This window comes from Micromys minutus (genome assembly GCF_963924665.1).
Source record: "Micromys minutus genome assembly, chromosome: 29".
NCBI lineage: Eukaryota > Metazoa > Chordata > Mammalia > Rodentia > Muridae > Micromys > Micromys minutus.
Window position 1 is genome coordinate 14,414,667 of NC_137964.1, and position 24,401 is coordinate 14,439,067.

Consider the following 24,401-nt stretch of genomic DNA (forward strand, 5'->3'; position numbering starts at 1 on the left):
CTCAATGGATGGTTCTGAGGAAGTATACTGAGGACATACACCACCAAGCCTTGTGTAAGTTATTTTCCTTCTTTTCTCTTTCTTTTAAAGATTAATTTACTTATTACCTATAAGTACACCATTGCTGTCTTCAGACACGCCAGAAGCATCAGATCCCATTACAGATGGTTGTGAGCCACCATGTGGTTGCTGGGATTTGAACTCAGGACCTCTGGAAGAGCAGTCAGTGCTCTTAACCACTGAGCCATCTCTCCAGCCCATAAATTATTTTCTATTTGACATAGATTCTTGCTATTTATTTATCCTTCAGGCTAGCCTGAAACCACTGTGTAGCGTAGGCTGCCCTAGAACTTTATTTGTTTTATATATGTATGTTGTCTGCACACACATCTACACACCAGATCCCATTACAGATGGCTGTGAACCGCCATGTGGGTGCTGAGAACTGAACTCAGGACCCCTGAAAGAGAAGCCAGCGCTCTTAACCACAGAACCATTTCAAACCTCCCGCCTTGCTCTTCAACGATCCCCACAATTTTCCTCTTCCTTTTGTTACTCTAAGAAACGGACATCTTAGTCTCCTCATGCTTTGGTTCTACAGGATCACATGTGCTTACCCCTCCCTCCCACCTTCAGCACTGGAAACTCAGTATCTTTCCAGAAGGCCCAACTCCATCCCCCTACCACCTCCCAACTGCCCCCTACAGCACCACCTCCTCTACAAGCCCCAGGAGCTTTCTTCTTGATCTGCCTCCTGACTGCAGACATTCCAAAGCTTGAGAAGCTTCCTTGCCAGCTCTCACCGTTCCAAGTCCAACCATGACAACTCAACAGGATCTCCACCCTTTCTCCCGAGACCCCTAGGGGAGTCATTCCTTGCACGGACCCCCCCCTGACTCAAGCCTGAATGCATACAGCAGCTCCTCTCTGCCGCTACAACTCTAAAACACCCCATAGTTCCCTTCAGCCTCCAGGGTTGGGACCACACCCCTCAGACTCAGTTTGGTTTCCAAATTCCTCCTCACCCAGCTGCCCCAGCTTCCTAGCTCTGTCATGTGTCCCACCAGCTCTCTTATTTGTTTGGTTTATAAAACAGGTCCTAATATGGTCCCAGATGGGCTTGAACTAGTGATCCGACTGCCTTGGCTTCTCGAGTGCTACTCTAGACATGAGTCATGCCACTAGGCTCTTCTGTAGCCTTATTCTACAGAAAACACCTTTCTCCAATTCTTACTGAGATTTTCTCCCATGCTACACACTATCAGTTGTTTTTCTTCAGGGTCTATTGATTCGACAGACCTTCATCACAGACAGTGCTGAGTGGTATGTAGCTCAGTGGTAGAGCCCCTGCCTAGAACCCCCCCAGTGAGGGGCTGGGGGCATGGCTCAGTGGTAGAGCCCCTGCCTAGAATCTCCCAGTGAGGGGCTTGGGGCGTGGCTCAGTGGTATAGAGTATGGCTAGTGTATGTGAGGCTCTGGAATCCAGCCTCAGTATCACAAACAAAGAAGAATAAGGAGGGAGGGGGAAAGAGAAGAGAGGAAAGGAGAGGAGAGAGAGGAAAGAAGGGAGGGGGAGAGAGAGAGATACTAGAAATTCCATGCCAACGAGATGGCACATGGCTACAATTTCAGCACTTGGGAAATGAAGGCAGGAAGGTCAAAATGTGACAGTGAGTTTAAGTTAGTCTGGCCTACATGAAATCCAACAAAGAAGATGGGGAGGTAGAGAGGAAGAAGAGAAGACAAAGGCGCAGACCTTTGGGTGTGTAGATCAGCAGGGTCCTACCTAGAGCAAGGAAGGTTTCAGAGCATCTCCCTCCTGACTTCCTAAATGAGGACATGAACACCTGGAAAAATTAAGCATATCCAGGAATGACTGTGCCCTGCCTGTCTCCTCTCCCACTCAGGGACCCTGTGCTCTCCCTGTGCTCTGCAGAGCGCTGTGACGGGTTTTATTTAATCCCCATCATATCCTCCGTGCTCTGCCACTGCGCCTTGTCCCAATCCCTCAGCGGGGAGATTCCAGGTTGTCGCTCCTTCCTCCACTGGCTGCCGTTCACTACCTGACCCTTTGCACCTTTGCTGGGATGAGAGGCTCGGGGGATAAATCGGGGCTGCTCGGAGTAGGAGAGATAAGGAAAACAAACACGGAGTAGATAAAGCCAAGTGGAAAGTCCCTCCCGCCCAGGGAGAGGTGCAAAGTGCCTTGGCGGCTCTGAGGAGAAACCAAGAGGCTTTGGGAGTGTGGGAGGGGAGTGTGGAGGAAAAGACGTGGTTGGCTAGGATGAAGTTAGGGAACTACCGCGGGGCAGTCGCGCCCCCTGCTGGGTGAGATGAGGACGACACTTTCTGCTGGGGGTTGGGGGAAGCCAAGTTTTCTCCACAGGCGTGTGTGTCTGTCTCCAACTAGGAACTGAACCTAGAACCTCTCTGAACTACATCCACAGCTTTACTCTTATTATGTGAGTTAAAAATGTGTCGCATTTATTTATTTTGAGTGGGAGGGAAGAGGAGCACATGTGTGTCATGGTGCACATACGGAGGTCAGAAAAGAACTTTCTGGAGTTGGTTCTCTCCTTCGACCTTTCATTTCAGTCCAGTGAACCAAATTCAGGTCGCCAATCTCAATGGAAAACACCTTTATCTACCAAGCCATCTCGTCTGCCATCTTATGTATGTGTGTGTGTATATATACATACACATATACATATAGTTTTTATACTGTCTTTCTGTGTACTCTCGACTGAACTCCATTAGCCTCTACAGTACCTACAGATATTACAGGCCATCACAATCTTTCTTTTTTCTTTCCTTTTCCTTTTTTTTTTTTTTTTTGGTTTTTCAAATAGGGTTTTTCTCTGTAGTTCTGACTATCATAGAACTTACTATGTAGACCAGGCTGGCCTTGAACTTGGAGTTCTGCCTACCTCTGTTTCCTGAGTGTTGGGAGTAAAAGTGTGTACCACCTCTGTCGGGGCCCACAATCACCTTTTAAAATATTTAAAATATTTTAAAGGTTTGTTTATTCGAGTGTTTTCCCTGTACGTATCTGTGTGTATGTGCCTGGTATCTGTGGAGGTCAGAAGAGGGCATCAGGTCCTTCGAAAATGGAGTTGTAGATGGTTGGGAGCCACCCTGTATAGGTGCTGGGAACCAAAGCACGGTCCTCTACAAGAGTAACACATGCCCTTAACCACAGAGGCATCCCCAAGAAACTCAAAGTGGGGAGATGTCATGCCCACCTGGCTCCCAAATTTTTCAAACTTATTATTTATTTACTGACTGGCTTATTAATTGGTTATCATGTTGAATATTGAACCTGGGACCTCCTGCATGTTTTGCCTATGTGAAACTGCTAAATCACACTAAGCCACACCCTTAACCCCTCCCTGGAGCATTCTAGGCTGGCACTCCACCGGTGAGATACATCTGCTCACATCACATTTTTGTTTTTATTTTGAGATACAGTCTCAGTAGGTTACACAGGCTAGCTCTGAACTCGAGACCTTTCTTCAGCCTGAGGGAGCTGGAGTGTACACCATCACACCAGGCTTTGCTCTGAGATGAGAACATGTCCCCACCACGATCAGAATGACAATGAGTAGCAATCTCAGCCTCCTCCCCAGACCCGAGGAACCTACTAAGCCGTACAGACATGCCTGAGAACTAAGAATTAAAGGGAACACTTAGAAAAGCCTGACATTGTGGCTCATGCCTTTCACACCAGCACTTGGGAGGCAGAGGCAGGCCCACCTCTGTGAATCTGAGGCTGGCCTGGTCTACATAGCAAGCTTCAGGATAATCAAGGATACATAGTGAAACCCTGTCTCAAAAGAAGAGGAGGAGAAAGAAAGCAAAGCAAAAGGCTTTGGATGGCAGTGATCTCGGTGAGCCTATCACTTAGGAGATAGAGAAAGATCAGAAGTTCAAGGTCACCCTCGGTTACATACTGAATTCAGACCTTACCTGGGCTATGGGAGACCCTGTTTTGAAAGAAAGGGAGGAAGGAAGAGAGGGAGGAGCTGAGGAGGTGGCGCCATCAGTACGGTCTCGGAAGTATTAGGACCTACGTTCAATGCCTACAGTTTAAATTAAAAAATCAAGCTGGGTGCATGTTTGGCACCCCAGGGGCTTCCTGAGACTCACTTCACTGCCAGCAAGCCTAGCAAATGTAGAGTAGGAGGAATGAAGGAGGGCGGGCAGGGGTGGGGAGGGAAGAGAGGAAAGGAAAAGAAAGATAAATGAACAGAGCCAACACTGTAAGTGTGCCTATCTAGCTTAAGGATACAAAGAAGCCTTCAAGATGGGGAGAGGAAGCTGCCCTCCCCCTTACCCACTGTTGGGATTCTGTAAAACCCACCCCTCAGTTACCTAGCAACAGCCAGGTATACCCCACCCCTCAATTACCCAGCAGTGGCCAGGTATGCTCCGCCCCAGTGACCTGACACTATAAAGGAGCTGCTTGACCCCTCCTCTCTCTCTTGGCCTCTCCTGCCCTTGTGCTCTTGCAGCCTTGCTCTCCCATTTCCCTTCCCCCCTCTCTCCCACGTGCTCATGGCCGGCCTCTACTCCTCTACTTCTCTCTCTCTGCCTCTACCACCCTCTTAACTCTCCCATGACCTGAATAAACTCTATTCCGTACTATACTGTTGTGCGGCTGGTCCCTCAGGGAAGGGATTCCCAACATGGACCCCTCAGAGGCATCTCCCTTGCCCTCAGGCCTCGCCGCACCTCCATGGGCCATATGCCCCCTACTCTCTTCATCCTTCCCCTAACATTGGTGCCGTGACTCAGATCGTTAACCTTTCACAACACCCACCCCTCCCCCGCCCCACCTTAGTGGTCCAGTGTAGTGGGGTTGGCCTGATGCTGCTTGTATTCTAATGCTGATATTGGTTCCTCAAGACCTCACAGAGACCTCACCTATGGGAGTCGACATAGGTCCAAGTGACACTGTGTGACCTTCCCCCCAAGTTAATTCTGATTGGTGAATAAAGATACCAGCAGCCAATAGCTGATACAGACATAGACTCTTATGGTTCCCAGGCCTGGGGGGTCAGAGGAGAACCACAAGGGGAAAAGGTGAATGGAAGAGGAGTGGCCATGGGTTAGGTGAGTCATAAAAACGTGGCCCTGAGGGCTGGCCAATTGACTTAAGAGCATCCCAGAAGAAACATGGTAAGTAATAACTCGGGGTTGAGAGAATAGTAAAGCATTAATAACATACAGGGCAGCTCTAGTGCTGAGTGAGGCTTGTTGTAAATATAAAGGTTGTGTGTGTCTTTTATCCGGGAACTCAATGGTCAAAGGCGGGGTAGGAATCTTGGATTGCGATTTACAATTTTCTACAACATTCCAGCTTCCTAATTTGCCTAGAGACCGTCAGATAACTTCTCAGAGACCCAGAGAACTCATGCAAAAAATGCAGGTAGTCCCTGTGTGCCTCACTGGGGGGTGGGAGTCTAGGCAAGTGCTCTCTGGTTGCACCACACCCCCACTGGCTGTGGATCCATCTCTGAGGGATGCTCTACCGCTGGAAAGGGAAGGTGAAAACTCTCACTGTGAGAGTGTTCTGACACCCCCCCCCCTCGCCATCATATAGGATTTCACCTAGTCCAGGCTGGCCCAGAACTTGCTACATGGCAGGACAGAGGAAGAATGCGAGCCCCCTGTTTCCGAATGCCAAGTTTGAAGCTGCCATTACCACTTCCGATGTTTCTATGACCTCCATGGGATCTCACTATGTAGGCCTGGCCGGTCTGAAACTCACTATGCTGACAAAGCCGACCTCAAATCAGAGATCCTCCTGCCTCTGCCTGCAGAAACGACAGTGTGACAGTTCCCCTATGCTTGGATGGGATCCAGCCGGGCCAGTAAAAACACAGGTAAGTAAATGTATTCCTCCAGAGCTGTGTTCCTCGCTCAGAACCACCTTTGATCTTACAGCCTTGCCACAGAGGGGACTGTCCCCAAATACATGACTGTAACCTCCTCTTGTCATATCATTCACAGAACCTCAACTTAGTGCTAGGCTGTCTGTGGTAGTTTGAATAAATATGGCCTCCATAGACTCATGCGTTTGCATGCTTGGCCCACGGGGCGGGGCACTGTTAGGAGGCGTGGCCTTGCTGGAGTGGGTGTGGCCTCGCTAGAGGCGGTGTTACTGTGAGGGCGGGATTTGAGTCTCCAGTGCTGAAGCTGTGTCCAGTGTGACACATTGTCTCTTTCAGCTGCCTGTAGATCAATCAAGATGAAGAACTCTCAGCTCCATCTCCAGAGCCCTATCTGCCTGCAGGCTGCCATGCTTCTCGCCATGATGACAATGGACTAAACCTCTAAAACTGTAAGCCAGCCCCAATGAAATGTTGTCCTTTATAAGAATTGCCCTGGGGCTGAAGAGATGGTTAAGCTGCTCTTCCAGAGCACTCAGTTCTCATTACCAGTCCCACGGGATTCGACATCCTCATACATATATAAGGGGTAAAAACACCAATGCACACAAAATAAATAATTAAAGAAAATAATTGCCTTGGTCATGGTGTCTCGTCATAGCAAGAGAAACCTAAGACATCCACTTATATCTTTTTTTCTTTAGGGGCTCTAGGGACTTCATCTGCCTCAATCACAGCAGGTACCGATAGGGTGTTCATTGCAAGGCTGATGATGTTGGGTAATGGGTCTTCAATTCCAGCGCTCAGGAGGCAGAGGGAGGTGGATCTCTGACTTCGAGGCCAGCCTGGTCTATGGAGAAGCTCTGCATATCCAAGGTTATACAGAGAAAGGCTGATGGTGACCCATACAGAATTTTCCTCATCTATTAAACATCGCAGTTGGACTGGTACAGTAGGTAAATGCTCCCCATACCCTTTACTGGAGTTGAAACCAAGGGGCTTGAATATGCTAAGTAATCGTATCACTATTGACCTATATTCTGTAGCTATCACTCGGTGGATTCTAGGCAGACACTTTACCACTGGATGAGCCCCTGAGGCCCCCACTCTGGGACTCTCGGCAGGTACTCTCCTACAGAGTAATACCCAGCCCCTTATTGGGGGACTCGGGGCAGATGTTCTACCCCTAAGCCACGTTTCTAGCCTGACTTCTTTTTTTTATATAAAAATTTATTTTTATATTATATATAAGAATACTGTCACTATCTTTAGACACACTAGAAAGGGGTATCCAACCCCATTACAGATGGTTGTGAGCCACTATGTGGTTGCTGGGATTTGAACTCAGGACCTCTGGAAGAGCAGTCAGTGCTCTTAACCACTGAGCCATCTCTCCAACTCAGACATCTTTTTTTGCCAGAGCATTCCAAGTAGATTACTCAATGCAAGGACTGCTGAACGGATCTTGACCTGGCACCCCAGCGCAGCCTCCTTTGGAGCTTTCAAGGTGCCCTCTGTTGCACCTTGTCTCACGGTGGAAACTGACCTTTGGCACATATTCTCCAAGACCCTATGAAGGCTGGAAGCTATTCGAGGGTCCCTGTGCAGCTCGCCACCCCCCACTCCGGGTTCCATGGGTGCAGCCCTCTGGCTAGAAAGAGCCCTCCCAAACCCAAGGGACCCATGGCGCCCACTCACACTGAATGTACCAGGCTCTCCAGATGGCGTTGTTCAGCCGGATCTTGTCCCGGCATAGCAACTTGAGGCCTTTGAAGTTCTTCCACTTGGGAGAGACCAGCTTGCCGCTGTCAGAACGAGAGGGAAGAGTGTCAGGTGGGGTGGGAAAGGAGAAGACGGGACTCTGCAAAAGCCTGGCATGATGGTTGCAATTTGTCCTCAAGTCCTCTTATCTAACCTGCCTGAGATCCCTGAGGTCAGACCTTATAGTCATCCAGACCCTCTGTTCATGGGCTATCTCTCCTCCCACCCAAAAACAGGTACTTGTTATCAACTGTCTTCAGATTAACACTGTCTGCTGGCCTTAAAGGTAAGAGTTTTTACATCCAGTGTATGTGTGTATGTGGTGTGTGTATGTGTGTGTGTATAAGGGGAGTTTCTCTATCTCTCTCCTTTTTTAAAAGATTTATTTTTGTGTGCATTGGTGTCTTTGCCTGTATGTATGTCTGTGTGTGAGATTCCCCAGAACTGGAGTTTCAGACAGTTGCGAGCCACCACGTGAGTGCTAGGAAGTGAATTCAGTCAGTGTTCCTTCCTTCGGCTGGGCCATCCGTCAAGCCCAAGAGTTTCTACAGGTAGCCCAGGATGGCGTGGAATTAGAAATCATATTGTCTCGTGGTTAGAGAGACTCTAGAGGCTCCACTCCATCTTATAAGCAGTGGATGGGTGCTGGGGAAGGGTGAGACAGTTTCTACAGTGCTGTAGACACTGTTAAGGTACTCATGCTCTCAAATAACCCCTCAGCCATGAACCCGTAGCAACCCTACACTCACTGGACAACAATTACAAAGGAAAATATGAAAGGGCTTAGCAGGTAAGGGTGCCAAGCCCAATGACCTGAGTTTGATCCTCATGGCCCACGTGGTTGAAGGCCATAGAGCAAACTCCCACAGCTTGTCCTCTGACCACCACACCAGGGCATGAACTGCAACCCTGCACATGCACACACACACACACACACACACACACAAAATAAATGCTATCTAAAAATGTAAGACATGATCCCAGGTGGTGGTGGCACATGCTTTTAGTCCCAGTGCTCGGGAGGCAGAGGCAGGCAGATCTCTGAGTTTGAGGCCAGCCTGGTCTCAAGAGTGAGTTCCTGGAGAGCCAGGGCCACACAAAGACTGACCCCCCACTCCTGCCCCAAGGAAGACATGAAAGTCAAAGAGAATTATGGAGAGGAAGGAGATGAGCTGGTGTGGGAGAAGACAAGAGAGCATGATCCAAATGTGTTATCTACGTGTGCAAAAATGCCATCATGAAATGCACTCTTGTGTAATTAACATACACTAATAAAATGCCCAACAAATCCCCCTGCCTCTGCATCTTCAATACTTCAGCTATAGGAGGTGTGTATCATCATGCAGGGCCCTCACACCTCTTTTCTTTTGTCTTTGAGAGAGGAGCTTCTTTTAAAACAAGATTATCTATTTAATGATGTATATGAGTGCTCTTTCTGCATGAACACCTGAATGCTAGAAGAGGGCATCAGATCCCATTACATAGATGGTCAAGCCACCTTGTGGGTGTGGGGAATTGAACTCGGGACCTCTGGAAGACTGGCCAGTGTCCTCAACTGCTGAGCCATCTCTCTATCCCGACAGAGGGTCTTTATGCCGTGTTCAGAATGCAGAATGAGTCTTCAGTGTGTAATCTTAGGTTCGATGTGCAACCAAGGCTGGCCTTGAGCTCCCAATCCTCCTGCCTCTGCCTCCAGAATGCTGGGGTCACAGGTGTGCACTACCAAGCCCAGTTTCTCATACCCAGCTCTTATACCTTTTAAATTTGATTTATTTGTTTATTTGAGACAGGGTTTCTCTTGTACCCCGGGCTGTCCTGGAACTCACTCTATAGACCAAGCTGGCTCTTTCACCTTTTTTAAAACGAAAGGTTTTATGTGCATGAATGTCTCCCTGTACCTGGGCATCAGATTCCCTGGAACTGGAGTTACAGATGACTGTTAGCTGCCATGTGGATGCCGGGAACCAAACCTGGGTTCTCTGCAAGAGCAGTGAGTGCTCTTAATCAACCCAAACCATGTCTCTAGCCCCAAACATTCATTTCTTAAAGATAGGATGAAATGATCTATCTCCCTGAGAGCCATGCAAGACAAGAGACACTCCCAAAGGGACACAGTAAGACTTAGAGCATCTCACTGTGTATTCCTGGCTGTTTTGGAACTCACCGTGTAGACCAGGCTGTCTGCCATTGCCTCCTGAGTGCTGGGATTAAAGACCTGAGCCATCACCTCCTGGCTAGAAGTAGAATCTCAACCTGGGCCTTAACCTAGGGGACCACTGAGTGCCTGGTGTGCAGTGGCTATGCATAAGCAATGTCTTCAGCTCCCAAGGTTCCTCTGAGAACAGGCCAAGTTAGCACTACCTGGAAGCTGGCCCAAGAGGTCAACATAGACAATCAAGGTCTTGGGGAAACATTGTTGTCTCATCTTTAGTCCTTCCAACCTTCTTTCCTTATGGTCTGCCTCCAACTCAGTCTGGTTTATCTTTCTATTCCTTGTTCAATAAAGAACTTCTAAGGTCTAGCCTTCCAGACAACCAGACTGGGGTTGGGAGTGTGACAGAGCCCCTCAGTGAGGGGCTGGGGGCCGTGGCTTAGTGGTAGCTTTCCCAGGAACTGGACAAGATCTGGATTCCACCCTCAAGACTGTACACACACACACACACACACACACACACACACACACAGGAAGGCCTGCTCTCCTGGTAGCTCCCCTCGTGTTAGCGGTGAGGGGTGAGTAGGTAAGCGTCTGGTCCCTCCTCCTCTTCCTGTACTACCTTGAGTACATGGGTCATTGGCTCTCCTCTCCTTTCTGGTCTCCAAGCTCCAGTATTTGTTTTGAGCTAATGGTGGCTGCCAGGGTGTGGGATGTGAGGTGGCAGGGACTGCCACCTCAGGAGACAACAGGCTTCATTACCCAAATAGGCCAACCTAGCCTGATGGCTGCCCCCTACCTCCCATAACTAGATAAATACCATCTGTCCAAGAAGAAAACATGATTGGGTGGGGGACACTAATCCTTCCTGGGCCAGCTCCTTTTGTGGTATAGGGTGAATGGTGGACACTCCTAAGTTTGTAACCCTTGTCTGTATCCCAGCAACCATTAGGTTCTGTTCCCCTAGGGTCCTACCCTAGCCTTCTGCTGTCCCTCCTCCAGCTCCCTTAGAGGGTTGGTAGCCTAGGATGAGGGAGATGAGCCAGAGACAATAGCCAAGTCAAGAGAAAAAAGATTTGATTGAATGCATGTGAGGTTAAGAGTCTAGTTCAGTGCAAAAAGTCTAGGGCCAAGGTTCAAAAGCTGTGCACCGTGGGAGAAACACGCAAACCTCAGAAGTGGGAGAATGGGAGACGCATATGCTTGTTGAGACCAGAGGACAAACTCAGATATGATTCCTCAGATGCTATCCGCCTCGGTTCTGGAGACAGCTTCTCATTGGCCCAGAACTCACCAACCAAATAAGCTGCACACACCAGCAAGCCAGCGTTTTGTTTTGTGCCAGTTCTGGGGATTGAACTCAGGAAACACTACCCTCTTTTTTTTTTTTTTTTTTTTTTTTTTTTTTTTTTTTTTTTTTGCTAGCTTGTTTGTTTTAACCAGGTGGGAGGCCTTGCAGCCCTGCTCGGTAGCCCAGGCTGGTCTGCATCCTCATCCTCCTGCCTCAGCCTGCAGAGCGCTAGGATGACAGATCTGTGCCACCACTCCCTAGACAAGTGCTTTCTTGGACGGTTTACAGCGGTCCTCCCTGGAGCTTCCACCCACAGAACCAGGGAACACAGTGTACCAGAAGAGCTCCTTGGCAGGGGTGAGGAGCCCAGGCGTCTGTAGGCTGTCTGCAGGCTGTCCTTCTCCCTGCCTAACCTACCAGTTCCATCCACCACCAGACCCCCTGCCTGGCTGCCCCACTCCCACCTTTCCCGGAGTCTCTGAAATCCCCTTTGCTTCAGAGAAAGGTCTGTTCACAGAGGTTCTAGGAATGTCTTCTAGCCTGAGCTTGGATCTGTTTATTTGAGACAGGATCTCACATTATCTCAGGCTGGCCTCAAACTTTAAATACCTTGGCCTCCTGAACCCTCTGTCCTCAACCTGAGTTCTAGGATTCCAGGCATGCTCAACCACACAGCCTAAGCACGGGGTGTGTTTTTGTTATTATTTTTATGTACCATTGGGAGGGGTGCTCGTGCGTGGCACACGGAGGTCAGAGTTCAGACAACTCTACGGAGTCAATTTTTTTGCAGCCACTTTGATGTGGGTTCCAGGAATCAAACGCAGGTCACAAGTCCCGGCACCAAGCACCCTCACTGGCCCTCGCTGACCCTCTCTCAGCCCACGCTGTATGTTTTTTCCTTCACCAAGGGCACAAACCCAAGTCCTGTGTATTTGGCTACCCTCATCCTTGGGTATCCTTAGAATCTCAATCAGGAGAATGTAATAGTCTGGCTCTTTGGTGGGTGGGGGTCACAACGCTCTCCACCTTAGCTGGAGTTCCTCAGCCTCTGGCAGCCTCAGAAGGGAGCAGTTCTGGGAGTGCCGTCTGTCCCTCCACGGGCTATTTCCCTATAAATGCTCTAATGTCTGCCCACAGTCTGAGCTGGGAAGCCCTTGAAGCCAGCCCAAGTAGAATTTATAGACGAGGCAGGAAACCTGAGTTGGAAGTGGTCGGGTAATGGGAGAACCTTTCGGGAGAACCTGTGAACCCTAGGCTTCTCGGGACTCATGCCTGTAATTCCAGCACTGGGGAGACCAGAGCGGAATTCCAGGCCAGCCTAGGCTCTACAATGAGTTCCAGGCTAGCTTAGTCTACAGTGTGAGACTGGGTGAGAGAGAGAGATGAGGGATATCCCTCTCTTCTCAATAATTGGAAGTCTTTGAGAACTCAGACACTGTCCCAGTGTGAGCGGCTTTTGGTGTTCGGAGACCTTAGATGGCCCCTTCCCAGGCAGTCTCATGATGTCCAAGGGCGGGGGAGGGGGATGGGACAGGGAATTTGAACTTTCCACATCGGTCTCAGCGCCCTGAACTATCAGGTTGCAACATGACCTGGGCTTGAGGCCAGAACTTGTGGGCCAAGGTTACTCTGCCTCCAGCCAATGGGGTCGCGTGGCTCCGCTGCCACGAGGTGGGCCACGCTCTTCCGCAATTCCCACCCCAGCTCCTGGTCCCCTATGGGGCTACAGGTGCGGGTCTACAGCCAGCGGTTCTACGAAGGGGAGGAGGCTCTCTGAAGAAGCGGGATATTTACAGAGAGGAAAGATCAAGGCCGGCCGATCCCCCTTTCTCTCCTACTGTTTTCGGTTGATAATTTATCCTAGTCCCTCTGCTCCCGGGAACTTTGCTCCAGGGCACTGGGCCAAGACCCCAGTTCGCGCCCTCCCCTGGGACACGTAGGTGGGGCTGGAGCTGGGTGAGGCCGCGGAGTACTGAGCCATAGCAGGGAGGGGGTTCCTGGCTGCGTTACAGCTACAGCCTCTTACAGATACCGGGTTCAGGAAGACCAGGCTTTCCCTGCCCGACCCAGGGTAGACTACAGCACCCCCTGCTGGCTCTGGGCAGGTGCCTGGCACCATCTTCCCGCCAACCTTGACAGAACGTTCTAAACCAGGCATGGTGGCTCATGCCTGTAATACCGGTATTTGGGAGGCTGAGATAGGAGTCCAGCCTGGGCTACCTAGCTCCATGCCAGCCTGAATTTTAGAGTGAGACTCTGGCTCACCAAACGAAACCAAGCCAAACAAATGGTGTCCGGGCAATCGGGAAGTGAGCAAGAAACTGTTTCTATATAAGTTGACACTGGCTATGAGGGGCGACCACGGGATAAGAGCGGCGTGCAGGGAAACGCGTGGGACTTTGCAGGGACTGCAAACAAAACAGTCCAGGCATCACACGAGTGGAGGGAGTGGATGGGATTATTTATAGTCTGAGGAGTGTGAAAGACACCTGGCATTTAAGGGCAAAAGCCAAGGAGCCAGGGAACGGGGACCCAACTGCAAGAGACCCTGCAGAGGTGGCGTCACAAGCAGATGATGGGACACAAATGATTCCTGAGGGTCCGTGGGCTGGCTCAGGACCCGGCGAGGGAGATAATGCCTAAGTTGTATCCAGAGTCCCCGGTAGCAGTTTGGGACCAGAGTCCCATCGCGCGGTCCCACCAGGGAAAGCTGGGACTCAGGCTCCCCGGTCCGCCCTCACCTGTAAGCCAGGCTCAAGCACTCGAAGAGTCGGGTGAGTGTCGGATCGATGCTGCGCGGCCCGAAGTCGGCGAGCCCCACGGGCCCCTCTTGGTCGCGTCGCCGGGTCAGCGAGTCGCTATGCGGGGAGGACACCATGAAGTGTCCGCTGTGGATGACCTGTGATCGATGCAGGCCACCCGCGCTGCGCCGGGGACTCGGATCCTCCAAGTCTGTATCCGAGTCCGAATCCGGGCTGGGGACGACCCGGGGGACCTGCAAGTTCACGGATAGATCCGCCAGCGCACGCGCCATGGCCCCAATCGTCGCCAACTCCCGGACACTCTGGAGAGCCGAACCTGGCCCGCTGAGCCTAATTACCATGGCCACGCCCCTGTCCTTCTGATAGGCTCTTGTGGTGGGCGTGGCCTCGGTTGGCAGGTGATGTTTAAATTAGCATAAATCAGGGAGCCTGGCGTGAAACCACAGGTCCTGGAGCTTTGGCGGTGCTTCGCCTTTCTATCTGTTGGGAGCACCTTTTAGTCCCTAGTTTTCAGGTTTCAGAAAAAGGCTGGCTGGGGCTGCAACTCGGTTGGAACAGTGTTTGCCTAGCATGCACTAAGACATGTTCGATCCTCGGTACCACAGAAACTTAGTATGGGGGTGATTCTGTAAGTGCTACACTTGCGGAGGTGGAGGCAAAAAAAAAAAAAAAAAAAAAAAATCTGACGTTCCAGCCGATAAGATGGCTAGATGGTAAAGGCGTTTGCAGCCAGGCTTGAAGACATGAGTTCAAGTCATAGGACCTTCATGTTGGGAGAAAATACTTGATTTTTAAAAATTGATCTCTGAACTGCATATGTATTCCTAGACACATAAACACTATTAGGTAAATAGCGAGATAGATAGAGAGAGAGATAAAATATCAGAAATTCAGGGTCATTTTCTGCTTCATAGTGAGTTCAGTAAATCACTTGCCTTTCTTCACTTTCCCAGGGTCCTGTGTGGTTGACCCTAATGCTAGCTTGCACCCAAGGGCTCTTATGATTGCCCTACACTGTACAGCAGAGCTCAGAAGGGGACTGTGAGAATTCACCCTCTCTAGACCCTCCGGCTTTCTGCTCAGGAAGCTCTCTTACTGGCCCTGAAGCCCAGCTTCTGTTCCTGCTTTTCTTTCTTTGCCTTTTTTTGTTTTGTTGTTTTCCTAGGCAGGGTTTCTCCATGTAGTCCAGGCTGTCCTAGAACTCACTCTGTAGACCAGGCTGGCTTCCATCTCAGAGACCCACCTGCCTCTGTCTGGAAATAAATATGCATGCACCACCAGCAGCCTGCCTATTCCTGCTTTTTAAAGGCCAGACACTAGGCTGGGCTTTCATAGCAGACACCTAACAGAACAGATAAAGGTCCTTTCCTGAGGCCTCGGCTCAGGATGGCTCAGTGGTAGAGTGTTTGCCTAACCTCAGCAAGTCCCGGGTTCGATCCCCAGGAGTGCCCAAACAAACAAGAAACTCCTGTCTGAGGCACACCACTCAGGAATGACAACACAGCCACTGAGTATATCAAAGTGTGATCTAGATGTCGGTTGAAAACTGCTTTAAGTGTCCCTAGCTTCCCCAGTAGAAAGATTAGTTATGTGTGAGTCAGATGGAAGGATCGAGGGTGACCACAAACTCTAATGTTCTTCAAACAGCCTCATCTGCATCTTCGTTCTATTTCCCAGGCCTGGAGAAAAACTTCAGAGATCTCAGTGATATCTAGAAAGATAAGCTAGTCTCTAAAACTCTCAGCACTAGGAAAACAGAGATAAGACCATAAAATTTAAATTCTAGTCTCCATAGAAAGTTCCAGACCTCTGGGTGGTATTGGGGGGGGCTTTAATCCCAATGCTCCAGAGGTAGGGGCAGGTAGATCTCTGAGCTCAAGGCCAGCCTAGTCTGCAGTGTGGTCCAAGACAGCTAGGGCTACACAAAGAGAAACCCTGTCTTGTAAAACAAAGGAACAAAACAACCAAACCAAACCAAACAAACAATCACCACCACCCTCAACAACAACAAAAGAAAGTAGTTTCCAGATTATGGCAGGGTGGTTTAGTTGGTAGAGAACTTGTCCATCCCCAGCACTGCATAAACCAGGTGTGACATTACATGTCCATAATCTTAGAACTGGAAAGATAGAGGCAGAGGATCAGAGTCCAAAGTTACCCTTGGCTACACAGCAAGTTTGAGGCTAGCCTGGGCTACATCCCCATTCCATCCCTCTAAATTAAAACATGTCCGTGAGATGAGCTCAGTGGGTGAAGCTGTTTGTTGCAGAGCTTGATGACCAATCCTTGGAACCCTCATGGTGGAAGAAGAGATCCATGTCTCACAAGTTGTTCCCCGACCTTCACCCATGCACACTCTTGGCACATGCGCTCTCTTTCTCTCTCCCTCCCTCCCTCCCTCCCTCCCTCTCTCTCTCTCTCTCTCTCTCTCTCTCTCTCTCTCTCTCTCTCACTCAAATGAATGAATAAAACAAGTGTAAAACAAAGCCAAAACAAAAACCTCAAAATAAACCAAACCCAAACGGATGCAAGAGTGCCCCAAACTTCTGATTTTGTCCTCGGTGGCAATGCAGGACATGACATGATGCCCCTTCCAGGTGGCATGGTGTAAGTGGCCTGGCTCACCTCTCATTGCCTTTCTCCCCTGCCCTCTAGTACCCGATGCCCAGAGTTCATGGCCTCTTAAATAAATAAGTAGGGTTCACAATCCACAGAGGTTGCATGATGAGGTCCTTACTGGGCATGGAGTTTTTCCCCGGGATCCTTCCTGACACCCTCTTCTGGGTGCCTCTCCTGGTTCCCTCTGGCCTGCTCACACTGAAATGCCATTTCCTCTCTGAGATCTCCATACCCTGGTTCTGATCACTGTTAAGTTGCCTTTTCTTCTACCTGAGATTCACAGAGGGTGCGAGGCCGCTCTTTCCCACTAGATGGCAAACTCCTCGGTGGAACCAAGAACCTGTCCAACGTCCTCTCAGTGCAGCCAGATGTGGTGATTCACAGCTGCAGTCCCAGCACTGGGGAAAGCAGAGGCAGGAGAATCTCTGTGAGTTCAAGGCCAGCCTGATCTACACAGTGCGCTACAGCAGGACAGCCAGGACTACATAGTGACAGAACCTGTCTCCAAACCAAACAAACAAAACCAAGCTAGTAATGTATATTTGCTGAATAGATGAGTTTATGTCACACTTATCTGCTAAATATGTGGGTCCAGCCATTCACCTGCTGTCCATCTGCCTATCCATCCATCCATCCATCCATCCATCCATCCACCCACCCACTCATCCACCCATCCATCCATCCACCCATCAACCTATTCATCCACCTACCCACCCACCCATCCACCCACTCATCTGCCCATTTATCTACCCATCCACCTATCCATCCATTCATCCATCCACCCACACACCCATCCATCCATCCATCCATCCATCCACCCATCCACCCATGCATCCATACACCCATCCATCCATCCACACACTCATCCATCCATCCACACACCCATCCATCCATCCATCCACCCACACACCCATCCATCCATACATCCATCCATACATCCACACACCCATCCATCCATCCACACACCCATCCATCCATACACCCATCCATACATCCACACACCCATCCATCCATCCATCCACCCATCCATCCATCCACCCACACACCCATCCATCCATCCATCCACCCATCCATCTATCCCTGTTTTATCTGTATCATCTATTCATCTCTCATCCATATCTTCTCTGACCATCATGTATTTCCTTGTCTGTCTATCTGCCATCATTCATGGATGCCCTTCATCTATCTATCCACCTACCAGTCCATTCACCATCCATTTATTCATTCATTATCCATCCATCCGTCGACCCATACAGTGTCCATCTATTTGATCTATTGTCAATCCAGCTGTTCATCTGTTCATCTAAGTATCTACTTATCCATCTATCTATTCACCCATCTAATTATCCATGAATATGTCCATCTACCAGTCCGATCCACTTGCTTACCCATATATCTGTCCATCTACTATTTATCTGTTTCTCAGCTGATCAATCTCTCCATTGCCTATGCATCTCATCAACTGCATCTTAGTTACTTTTCCTGTTGCTGTAATAAAATATTCGAACAAAATAAATTAAGGGAGAAAGTGTTTACTCTAGTGCACAGTTCAAAGGCACCCTGTGTCATAGAGGAGAGGTCAAGGCAACAGGAGCTTGAAGCATCTGGTCACACCCTCTATCAGGAAGCAGAAAGTATGGAAGCTGCTGCTGTTCTGCAACCTTTCTCCATCCACACAGTCTAGTATGCTGGCTAGGGAATGGAGTCACCCACAGTGGATGGGTCTTCTTACCCCAATGAACAAAATTAACTGGACATGTCCACAGGCCTATCTCAAAAGCTGTTGTTCTCTCTCTCTCTCTCTCTCTCTCTCTCTCTCTCTCTCTCTCTCTCTCTCTTTTTCAGGCAGGGTCTCACTGTGGCTGTGACTGTCCCGGAACTTATTATATTGACCATCTTGTTCTCAAACTCACAGGGATCCTTCTGCCTCAATCTTCTGAGTGCTGAAATTAAAGGCGCACACCACAACCAATTCTTTTTTTTTTTTTTTTAAAAAAAGACTTATTTATTATAAGTAAGCTGTAGCTGTCTTCAGACACATCAGAAGAGAGCATCAAATCTCATTACAGATGGTTGTGAGCCACCATGGAGTTGCTGGGATTTAAACTCATGAAGTCTGGAAGAGCAGTCAGTGCTCTTAACTGCTGAACCATCTCTCCAGCCCCTCAACCACTAATTCTTATACCCACCTACATATCTGTCATCTAGCCACCTATAGATCTATAAATACATCTACCCATCTATTATCTTTCTAACTCTCAGTCTACACACAGAGAGGGAGAGGGGGAGAGAGAGAAAATTACATACATTTTATTGCAGCTGTCTCAGTGCTAAGAATCTACATTTTTGGAGTGTGCATCTAAACACGCTAACCAACTGCAACTAAGCAGCAACTCTAAAAAGCACCAGGTATGGAGATGCCTGTCTGCAGTCCAGGGCACTGAGACAAGAGGATCAGAAGTTCAAGGCCTGCCTGGGCTATAGGAGCAGACCTTGTCTCAAACAACAACAACAAAATCAGGAAAAATAATTATCTAGCACTTTGCTATCCACAAGCCATGGAATTTGAAAATAACAGCAGATAGCAAGACAGCCCAGTGGGCAAAAGCACTCGCTGTCAAGCCTAAAGATCAGTCTTGAAAGCCCTGAGCCCCATAGGGAGGAAGGAGATAGTCAATGTTTATAGTTGCCCTCTGACCTCCACATGTGCCAAACCACTCTTATCCACACACGCTCACATGAAATAAGTAAGTGAAAATGTAATTTGAAAGGGTGCTAACGGGGGTGGGGGCTGGAGAGATGGCTCAGCGGTTAATGACACTTGTTCAATTTCCAGTGCCCACATGGTGGCTTACTACCGCCTGCAACTCCAGTTCTAAGAAGTCTGATGCTCCCTTCCTCAGGCACACACGCCTCACACATACACACATGCAGGCAAAACACTCATAAAATGAAGCAAAGCCAGCCGGGCCGTGGTGGCGCACACCATTGATCCCAGCACTCGGGAGGCAGAGGCAGGCAGATCGCTGAGTTCGAGGCCAGCCTGGTCTACAGAGTGAGTTCCAGGTCAGTCAGGACTACACAAACAAACAAACAAAACCCTGTTTTCAAACAAACAAACAAAGTAAGCAGAAATGACAATCTCCAGGGGCTAGGAGTGGGAGAATCAGAAGCTGACAGGGTATAGTAATACGCTGTTTGTTGTTTGCTTGGATTTTTTTTTTTTTTTTTTTTTTTTTTTTTTTGACATGATCTCTTGTAGACCAGGATGCACTATGTAACTGCGGATGACTTTGAACTTCTGATCCTCCATCGTCCCACCTCTTGAGTACTGAGGATCACAGTGAGACACTGCCACCGTTGGCAGACTGCACAGGTGTGGGTTTCCTTTGCACTGATGAAACTGGTTAAATTCAATAGCAGAAAGGGTTGCACAACTCTGAATATACCAAGAACCATTGGGAAAAAATCCGGGTTAAATATTTAAAAATTAAAAGGAGGATGGGACAGCAAGATGACCCAGTAGGTAAAGGTGCTTGCTGCCAAACTTGAAGATCTGAGTTTGATACCTGGAACACACACAGTAGAAAAGAAGAGAACAAATTCCTAAAAGTTGTCCTCTGACTGCCACGTGTGCCTTGGCACACACCAACAAACACACACACACACACACACATACAAATGAATACATATAATTTAAAGTTTTATCAAAAAGAAAGTGGATAAACTTTATAACACATAAATTATATCTCAATAAAAATATAGGAACCTACAGACTGGGGAGATGGCTAGAGGTTAAGAGCACTGGCTGCTCTTCTAGAGGACCTGGGTTCAATTCTCAGCACTCACATGGCAGCTCACAGCTGTCTGTAACTCCAGTACTAGGGGATCTGACACTCTCTTCCGGCCCCTGGAGACACTAAGGCACACATGCGGTGCACAGGCATGCACACAGATAAAACGCATAAAAATGAATTAAGAGTAGGGACTTGTGCACATGACTGTTTTCTGGTCCTCTCAGTTGTAGTTAAGTGGGTGAGCTAACACTTCCACACTCACTTTACAGAGGGGAAAATCGAGGCTCCTAAGGGTGAAGTTATTCAAAGGGGTGCTGTGAGGACTGGTAATAAACAGATGATGTTTATGGGCTGTTCATTACCTAATGGCAGCCTCCTGACTTTATACCCATTTTCCAGACAGGAACAGCTCTGTTGAAGATCATAGGAGTGTTGAAAAGGTTTGCTTTATGCTTCTTTTTCTATTTGTTTAGTATTTTTTAAAGATGTATTTATTATATATAAGTACACTGTCACTGTCTTCAGACACACAAGAAGAGGGATCAGAGCTCATTACAGATGGTTGTGAGTCACCATGTGGTTGCTGGGATTTGAACTCAGGACCTTTGAAAGGGCAGCCAGTGCTCTTAACTGCTGAGCCATCTCTCCAGCCCCTATTTGCTTAGTTTTAAAAGACATGTTCTTCCTCCCTTTCTCTCTCTGTCTCTCTGTCTGTCTCTCTCTGTGTGTTTTCAAGACAGGGTTTCTCTGTGTAGCCCAGGCTATCCTGGAACTCATTCTGTAGTCCAGGCTGGCCTCAACTTCAGAGATCCACCTGCTTGTGCCTCCCGGTTCTGGGATTAAAGTGCGACCACCACTGCCAGTAAGAGAACATGGTCTTATGTATCAAGGAAGACTAAAGGCATAGCAGCTCATGCTTCTAATCTCAGCACTTGGGAGGCTGAAGCAGGAGGATTGCTGAGACTTGGGGACATTCTAAGTGATGTAGTGAGTTCCAAGGCAGCTGGGACTAAGGATGAAATCTGTTTCAAAAACTAGAGGCTGAGAGAGAGACAGAGGCAGAGAGACTTAACCGTGGGGCTATGACTGAAGGAAGCCACTTCCTTGTCTAGGTGTGAACTTTGAGTCTCTGCGGGAGTGAGTGTGAATGTCACTGGTAAATGTAGGTCAGTGGAGTGACTCAACTCGTTAAAGGTGCTTGCTGCAAACTCGGCCAACCTGAGATCAAACCCCTGCAGGTTGTCCTCTGATCTCCATACATTGATAAACGTAAAGAAAGAAAGCCAGAGTGCATTTATTTTCATAACAAACATCTAATTCTTCTATCAAAATATGAGAAGCCAGGTCAGCGGGCGGCGCTGTTACTTAGAGATGGCGGGAGCGCTTTCGTCATGGCTGCCAGACGGAATCAGGATGCCACAGTGTATGTGGAAGGTCTAGATGTGAAAGTGAGTGAACCACTGTTGTGGGAGCTCTTTCTCCAGGCAGGGCCAGTGGTCAACACCAGATACCAAAGGACAGAGTCACTGGCCAGCACCAAGGCTATGGCTTTGTTAAATTCTTGAGTGAGGAAGATGCTGACTATGCCGTTAAGATTATGAACATGATCAAACTCTATGGGAAGCTGATACGGGTGAGCAAGGCCTTGGCTCACAACAAAAATCTGGATGTAGGAGCCAATATTTTCATTGGAAATTTGGACCCAGAAGTTGACGAGAAGCTGCTTTATGATACTTTCAGCGCCTTTGGAGTCATCTTACAGACCCCCCAAGATTATGCGGGACCTTGATACAGGCAACGCCAAGGGCTATGCCTTCATTAATTTTGCTTCATTTGATGCTTCAGATACAGCAATTGAGGCCATGAGTGGGCAGTACCTGTGTAACCGCCCTATCACTGTGTCTTGTGCCTTCACAAAGGACTCTGAAGGACACCACGGCTCTGCAGCTGAATGACTTCTGGCAGCTCAGAACCCACTGTCCCAGGCTGACCGCCCTCATCAGCTGTTTGCCGAGGTGTCCCCTCTGCCCTCAATCCTGTGGTTTCATCCCTTGGTTCTGGGCTTCCTCCACCAGGCATGCCACCTCCTGGCTCCTCCCCACCTCCAGTGCCACTTCTGGGGCCCTCCCTCCCGGGATACCCCCAGCCATGTCCCCACCACCTATGTCACCTGGGGCTGGAGGACATGGCCCCCAGCAGCAGGAACTCCAGGAGCTGGACTTCTTGGTCATGGACATTCACATCCTTACCCATTCCCACCAGGATGCAGCTGCTCCACCATGGCCCCCATGGCCTAGGACACCCCCATGCTGGGCCTCCAGGCTCTGGGGAGGCGGCCACCACCCTGGCCACCTTCTGGAATGCCTCATCCTGGACCTCCTCCAATGGGCATGCCCCTCCCCGGTGGCCTCCTGTTGGATCTCCCATGGGTCACCCAGGTCCCATGCCTCTACACGGCATGTGTGGGCCTCCTCTAGTGATGCCCCTCATGGATACACAGGTTCTCCAAAACCCCCTCCCTATGGCTACCAGTAGGGGGCCCCTCCCTCCACCCAGACCTACTCCACGGCCCCCAGTTCCACCCCGTGGTTCAATTCGGAGCCCACTTCCTCAGTAAAATGCCATCCTTTGTCTCCTTTTATTCTTCCTGCATCCTCATGTCTTGGACCAGTCAGAGCTTCTGTAGCTCGTCAGGGCTAATGTGCCGACCAGTCTCAGCGACTCTGTCCCCATTCTAATGTCATGTTTTCCTCAGGGAAGTTTTCTTCATTTTTAATTTAAAATGTTGGTCCTAATTTCTTTACACATGTGTAGAGAAAAATAAAACCATGCTTCTTGTTTATATATATATATATATATATATATATATATATATATATATATGAAGCCAATGGTGGTGCACACCTTAAATCCCAGCACTCAAGAGGCAGAGGCAGGTGGATCTTTGAGTTCAAGGCCAGCCTGATCTACAGAGTGAATTCCAGGGCAGGCAGGTCTACACAAAGTAACAGGGTTTCAAAAAGAAAGGAAGAAAAGGAGCCTTGGAGTGGGAGTGTGGTTCAGCTAGTGGTATGCTTGTTTGGTTTCCATGGCTACATCACCATGGACTAGGTGATGCCCACCTCTAATCCCAACACTCAGAAGATGGGGGTGGGAGGTCAGAAGTTCAAGGCCATCCTCGACTATATAGCAAGTGCAAGGGCAGCCTGGGCTACATGAGACTCTGTCTCAAAAGAAGAAAAAAAGAAAAAAAGAAAAAAAGAAAAAAAAAGGTAAAGTGTCTTAAGCTGCCGCTGAGAGTGACGAAATGCTAATTTCCTCTCACGTGGGAGACTGAGGCAGGAGTGTGGGGTGGAGCCTACACAGTGAGCCTCGGTCAACCAAACGACGGCCACACGATTAGCAATCATGTTGTTCACACATCTTACACTATGGCTGTCCACGTACACTGTCTCCTGTCCATCTCTGGAGGTGAGATGGCTGAGGAGGCAAAGGGGGAAGAGGGGAAAAGGAGGCACCCATCAAGCAAGCAGCCTCCCTCCTGGCCCATCATCCATTCTTCTCTCTGTCCTCTCTACCCACGAGCTCATTTTGTTGAGGTCTGATAGTCCCGCCCTACCCCCCAACTCCAGAACAGCTGTAGCCACTTTGTCCCATGCCTGCCGGCTGTTTCATACTGTTGCTGTAACACGCCTGCCAGTCAGGGACACAGACAGAGAAGTGACTTAACTCAGGACAGGATCATGCAGATCACAGCCCCTGCTGTGCCATGCTACGCTACGAAGTTTGTTAATCTTAAGAAATCCCACAGAGCTTCACGTAGGACCCATCAAGTTAAAGGTCGGTATGAACCGTTATGTCTAAAATATTTTGAGTCAGAGATGACCACTGAGCAGCCCTTCCTGCACCTGCACATAAACTCCGAGTGGTTTTGCACCCCCCCCATCCCCTTTATAAGCCTGCTCTGAGAAATGTTTGATGACATAGTTAGTCCAAGACCCTATTCTGAGCTATGTCCCTGGTCTGGTCAGGATTAAGGTGTGCGTTCAATAAACTACTCTCCTTTTTTTTTTTTTTTTTTTTTTTTTTTAGAGCTGAGGACCGAACCCAGGGCCTCGAGATTGCTAG

At 49.0% G+C, this 24,401-nt stretch overlaps 1 protein-coding gene and 1 pseudogene across 4 annotated transcripts in view; one reads left to right on the forward strand and one right to left on the reverse strand.

Annotated features, from left to right (window-relative positions):
• Positions 1–14,148, reverse strand: part of MLXIPL (MLX interacting protein like) — a 31,293-nt gene extending 17,145 nt beyond the window's left edge. For all 3 annotated transcript variants that reach the window (XM_080940824.1, XM_080940823.1, XM_080940822.1), the window contains exons 1-2: positions 13,837–14,148; positions 7,590–7,696 (exon numbers count right to left, since the gene is read on the reverse strand). In XM_080940824.1, coding sequence (XP_080796950.1) covers positions 7,590–7,696; positions 13,837–14,129 — 400 coding nt within the window. In that variant the 5' untranslated portion in view covers positions 14,130–14,148. The remainder of the gene's footprint in view (positions 1–7,589; positions 7,697–13,836) is intronic.
• Positions 14,149–21,664: 7,516 nt separating this feature from the next.
• On the forward strand, positions 21,665–22,890 carry LOC308439322 (splicing factor 3B subunit 4-like; annotated as a pseudogene). The gene has a single exon. The product of its transcript is annotated as a splicing factor 3B subunit 4-like (transcript).
• The last annotated feature ends 1,511 nt before the right edge of the window (positions 22,891–24,401 follow it).